The sequence below is a fragment of the Camellia sinensis genome, chromosome 12, assembly GCF_055761805.1.
Source record: "Camellia sinensis isolate YWXY chromosome 12, ASM5576180v1, whole genome shotgun sequence".
In the NCBI taxonomy this organism is placed as follows: domain Eukaryota; kingdom Viridiplantae; phylum Streptophyta; class Magnoliopsida; order Ericales; family Theaceae; genus Camellia; species Camellia sinensis.
The window spans coordinates 51444376-51450375 of NC_138972.1; the positions used below are offsets into that span (position 1 = coordinate 51444376).

Below are 6000 nucleotides of genomic sequence, written 5' to 3' on the forward strand. Positions count from 1 at the left end.
CATAGTAACATAGTCTTCTGTCTATTCCTTTATTTCTCTGCTTTTTTATTATTATTATTATTATTTATAATAATTTCAATAGGTTTATTTTCTTGTCTTTTTGTCCCAAATTTCAGCATATGAACATATATAGATTGTATTATATAATTGAGAGGGGGATTTGTGTTGAGATATTTGGGCGAGCTAAATCAGGCCTTTGTTATAGGCAGGGCTATGGACTTCGAGGTTGTATGGTTTGGGCTATATAGAGGTGGTCTGCCATATATAACTCACATCAATCTAGGTTTGCCATTTTTCTTAATACTTTCATCTACCGTCACTGTATCGCATCTCTTCACTACTGTCCCTATTGGTCTCCGTTGTATATGACTAAACCATCTCAATCTATTTTCCCTCAACTTAACTTCTATCGATACTACTCTTACCCATTCTCAAATATATTAATTCCTAACTCTATTTTTTTTAATCTTGCCACACATCGACCTTAGCATCCTCATCTCAGCAACACTCATCTTTGCTACATATTTCTTATTTGCCCAACATTTCTTCCCATACAATATCGCTGGCCTAATAGCTGTTCTATAGAACTTTGTTTTTGGTCTAGTGGGTACTCGTTTATCGCATAGTACCCCAGATGTACTTCCCCATTTAAGTCATCCCGTCTTAATTCTATGGATCACATCCACTTTAATCTCCACAACCGTTACAATAATTGATCACAAATAACAAAAATGTTCACTCTTAGGTAGTGCTTCGTTCTCAATCTTCACTTCTCCTCTGCTTTCATTGTTATTGTTACTAAAATTATACCCCATGTACTCTGTCTTAATTCTGCTTATCCTAAATCTTTTAGATTCAAGCTCTTCTCTTCAAATTTCCAACTTAGTATTAACTCTTTCTCTAGTCTCATCCACTAACACGATATTATCTGCAAAAAGCATACAACATGACACATCATCTTGAATATTTCTCGACAACTCATCTATAACTAAAACAAAAAAATAAAGACTTAATATTGATCTTTAGTGTAATCCTACAGTAATTGGTATTTGTCAAAATCTATTCTCTCATAAAAATTCAAAAAGAAAAATTAAGAAAGCTCCAAAACTATATAAATTTGTCAATTTTATGATTTTAAAAATTAAGAAATACACATAATAAAACTAAAAAAAAATAAATTAAAATACTTGAATTATGTTGGAAAATAAATAAGAAAAATAACTAATGAAAAAATATATATAAAAAAAATGTAATGAAAAATGTGTAACCTAGTTCGGTTTGATTTTGATCTGTAAGATTTAGATTTATGAGTAAGACGTGAATTTAATTTTTTAAATAGGTCCGACACATCAATCCATTAACTAGTCAAAATCCAAAAACCTCGTTAAAATATGAAATTTAAACACAATAACTTAGGTTTAGATAAATTTAGCCCAATCCATTGATGATTCCTAATTGTCATATGCTTCCAAACATAACTTTTATACATAAAATATATTCAGAATGATACGATGTTACTCCTGGCGGACAGAAGGGGGCTGGCCCCTGCAAAACTTTCACAAACTATTAATTTACGTTATATTGCTGCCAACTGGTGAAGTAAGAAGGGATGGCCCCTCCAAAGGCCCCAAGGGTGTTTTTTTAAAAAATTTTTTCTAAAATAGTGTATTGTGTGGTTGAAATTTAATACTGAAAAATTGATGTGACTTGTCATTAAATCTCAACCACACAATGCATCACTCTAGAAAACTTTAAAAAAAAAAAAAACTCTAGAGGATCCTTGTTCCCTCCCAGGATTCCATCATCCACGTGAGAGGTGGCCCCCACAAGTTCATATATTTTAAAAAATTTGTAAATAATAAAAAAATTATTATTTTATGTTAATAATTTTTATTGTAATTGAAAAATAAATCTGAAGAAAAGTTTTGAGTGTTTTGTAAGATATTTTTATGTTGTAATTTTATTGTGATTTATTTATGTAGTGCGGTATGTAATTTTTTATGCTCATATTTTATTTAACCATAGGAGGGGTGATAAATAATTGTTAGCGTGGAACAAGGTATGAAAAGTCAAAAATAGTTACTCCAATGATAAAAGTATGATAAAATTCCTTCTTATTCAAAAGACCTTCAATAATAAAACTTAAAATTTTTATTTCCTAAAGACCCTCATTAATAAAGCTTTAAAAAAAAAATTCATTCTCCAAAAATCCAATTAAAATATTCGTTTTTTACCCAAATAATAATAAAGATTGTGAATAATCTCAAGATTAATTATAAAAGTTGGAGAGGAAAATGTATTTTTCATTATAAATTTATAATAATTTAAATGTTGGAAAAGGTTGCTCGTTGAAATTTTGCTTTAAACCTCTTGTTGAACCGCCCCTATTTAGATGAATAATATTCTTATTTTGTAGAGCTATAAAAGTGTATCTTTTGATATACTTATGTATGATGATTTAGCAATTAATAAAAGAATTAAAATTTAGAAAAATACTATTTGCACACCATACAAACTCTCATCACACACCACAAATGTGTTCGAATATAAATTTCTGAATAAATCAAATGTTTGGATTTAAAGTTATGAACAAAAATAAATTATTTAAATATATAGTTCGTTCAATTATTTATATCCAAACACCTGTTTTATTTTCATAAATCTACATCCGAACGTTTGATATTTGTTCGGAAATTTATATCCGAAAATATTTATGGTATTTACTGAGAACTTGTATGGTGTACAAATAAAATTATCCTAAAATTTAATTGTGAAATTTGAATGCGGCCCCCTCTAACTAAAATTTCCGTGTCCGCCACTGCTAATGCTAAAAAAACCCAGTCATTCTATAAAATTTTTTTTTGGGTACAAAATCATGTTTTTATAGTATTACTCCTTGTCAAGGACACTCATTCTTTTCACCATTTTGTGGTTGTTATTCTAATATGTTACATGAATAAAATAATAAAAAAAAGTAAATTACACTCACTTCCTCATAGATTTTGATAAAAATATAATTAATCTTACAAGTTTAACATAATTACACTAACTTTTCTTCTAATAAAGTTAAAGTAATCAACATTAATACACATAGTGGATAGACACACAAATAAAAAAATAAATAAAAAACAAGGTAAATATATAGTTTAGAAGAAAAGACAAGATAACACAATTTTTTCATTTATATAACTCACAAATTAATGATGAAAAAGGACCTAAGTGTTAAATAAATTAAAACATCAAGGGAGATTGGTGCAATTATGCCAAAAGTAGAGAGAGAATTGTATTTTTTTCCAAACCTCAAGGGCCGTGAGTGAATTTACCCTAAAAAAAAAAGAATATAAACTTTCAATCTTGTGTTTGGGGTTGTTTTTATAGTAACTTTTGGTTAATTTATAATTGTCTTTAGTACAAAGATTTACACTTTACGTGACTAGATGAATCAATTTTTTATTTATTTATTTTTTTTGGGAAAGAAAGTCCACTAAAAAAAAAAAAAAAAAACAGAAAACCTGTTTTTTTGTATCTAGTGATTTTTTTTTTTTTTGGGATTTTTTCAATATATATTACTCTTTTTTTCTTTTCTTTTCTTTTTTTAATCCTTCTGCACTTGAGAGATGTGAAAAGTAAAATATTTTGGCACAAATTTGACAAAATACCACGAAACTGACTGTTTTTTAAGTGTCTCCCAAATTAGAATTAGAATTACAAACTCTTGCATTGGTTTGTGCATATGTATTTGTTTGTTGATTTTTTTTTACTTTAACCAAAACAGCATCAGCAGAAGAACAAGTTTAAATGGCTGAGGGAATTGGTTTCTCCTTTTTGGGGAAAGCTCTGGGGGGAATTGGAGAGTACTTGGTTGCTCCGATCTGCCGACAGTTTGGTTATCTGTTTTGCTTCGACACCAACATTCAAAATCTTGAGACTCAATTGGACAGCCTAAAAGTGACAAGAGAAGGGCTTCAACTAGGAGTGGATGAAACACGCAACAATGTCAGAACCGTTGGACCTCATCTTGAGGCATGGCTGACTAAAGCAAATGACAACACAGCAGAGGCAGAGACAATTATTAAAGACAAGGCCCAAGTTCAAAAGGGGTGTTTCAATGGGTGGTGTCCAAATCTCAAGTTGCGTTACTCACTGGGCAGGGAAGCCGTGAAGAAGACTCAGGAACTTGCTCTTCTCCATGCTGAGGGTAGCAACTACATTCAGTAGTCCAACAATCCACCACCACCAAGCATACAACCTATACCTACAACAACAAAATTCCAGGGGTTTGATTCTCGAATTCTGGTCATGAACGAGATCATTGAGGCTTTGAAAGATGATGGGATCCTCTTGATTGGGATATGCGGGATGGGCGGAATGGGCAAGACAACAATGGCAAAAGAAGTTGCAAAAAGAACCAAAAATCTCTTCAATGCATTTGCAATGGCAGTTGTCAGCCAAGAGCAAGACTTAAAACAGGTTCAAAGTTATATTGCAGAAATGTTGGATTTACAACTCAACATGGAGAACCCAATAGTACGATCAAGTCGGCTACGTGAGAGGCTTCTACAGAACGATAGTAAAATTCTAGTCATATTGGATGACATTTGGGAAGAATTTGATCTAGAGGAGTTGGGATTTCCTTTGGAAGGTGGGAGCGACAAGAGTTGTAAGATCCTTTTCACTTCACGAAATCGAAATCTATGGAAAGGAATACAAAATAAAAGGTATATCCAACTTCAAGTCCTAGTGGGTGAAGAACCATGGCATCTCTTTAGAGAGAAGGTAGGCGATTGTGCTGACGACCTTGATCTGCTACCGCTAGCAAAACAGATTGTAAATGAATGTGGAGATTTACCACTTGCCCTCGTAACTATCGGAAGGGCTCTTACAAACGAACACAACCAACATCATTGGAATAATGCTTCAACAACTAAGAACCCCTTGTTCAGAAAGTTTGTTGTCAGAAGTGCTTGCAAAAGTGTATCAAGCTCTATATTTTGCGTGAGGATTCCCTAGAGTTTCTTCTCTAGAGTGATCTCTCTACAGTTAGATCTAACGGTTGGTATTAAAGGATAGAAAACGACGTCGTTTTAATATTTAAAAAAAAAAAATCAAAACCGAAAACAACAACGACAAAGATCATGCTCTTTTCTTTTTTTTTTCTTCTTTTTTCCTGACCCAACGTTTTTTCAAACAGATTTCAAAGAGTTTATCTTCCTCACAGATTTAAAGGAGCATGCTTTGTTTTGTTTCTATGGTACAGTTTGATTCTTCAAACTTCAACTACCCAACAGTTACTAGCAGTGAGTGAGAAAGAGAAATACAAATCAAAGTCACTCAACATCTTCACTACTCATCTCTCTCTTTGCTTCTTTTCTAATCTCTACCTCAAATCATAAATTTTCAATGAAATCTGAGATGGGTATCTCAGAAAACTTTTGAAAAAAGAAAAAAGAAAAATTCAAATTTCAGATTTGAATTTTCTTCATCTTCTTCTTATCTCTGTTTCACTATTTCTAATCAATGGAAATGCTTATTTCATTCTTCAACAACAAAGACAGTTGCAGAATATGGGTTATCTTCTAAAAGCTATAATCATCAGCAATCAATGAGTTTTTCTCAGAGCATAGCTGTTCAGATTCAAGAAATTGATCGGTTCAGATTTGCAATCAAAACAAAAAAAGAAGAATATATCTTTGATTTGCTCCGACAAACAACGATGGACAACGACGGAAGACGGTGGAGGCGAAAGAGATCGAAGGTGTTGGAGTGGCGGATCTGTGGTTTGCGAATGCGATTGAACTAACGGTGCGGCGAAGGCGGAAGAGATCGAAGACGAAGGCGGCGACAGAGTCCTTCAATCTGTTGGAGTATAGCAGCGGCGACAGCAACGCGTCGGGGGTGGGAAGGGGCGTCCTCCTCCTCTTCTCTCCTTCTCTCAGCCCTTCTCTCTCTCCCCCCCTCTCTCTCTCTCATGCCTGAACAGGAACGTATTCAATGATGTTT

The 6000-nt window shown here is 32.8% G+C and overlaps 1 protein-coding gene across 1 annotated transcript; it reads left to right on the plus strand.

Moving 5' to 3' along the window:
* The first annotated feature begins 4434 nt into the window (after positions 1-4434).
* On the plus strand, positions 4435-5010 carry LOC145803563 (disease resistance protein At4g27190-like). The gene has a single exon (XM_082896865.1). It carries the CDS (start codon positions 4435-4437, stop codon positions 5008-5010), a length of 576 nt encoding a protein of 191 aa, XP_082752991.1.
* Positions 5011-6000: the final 990 nt, after the last annotated feature.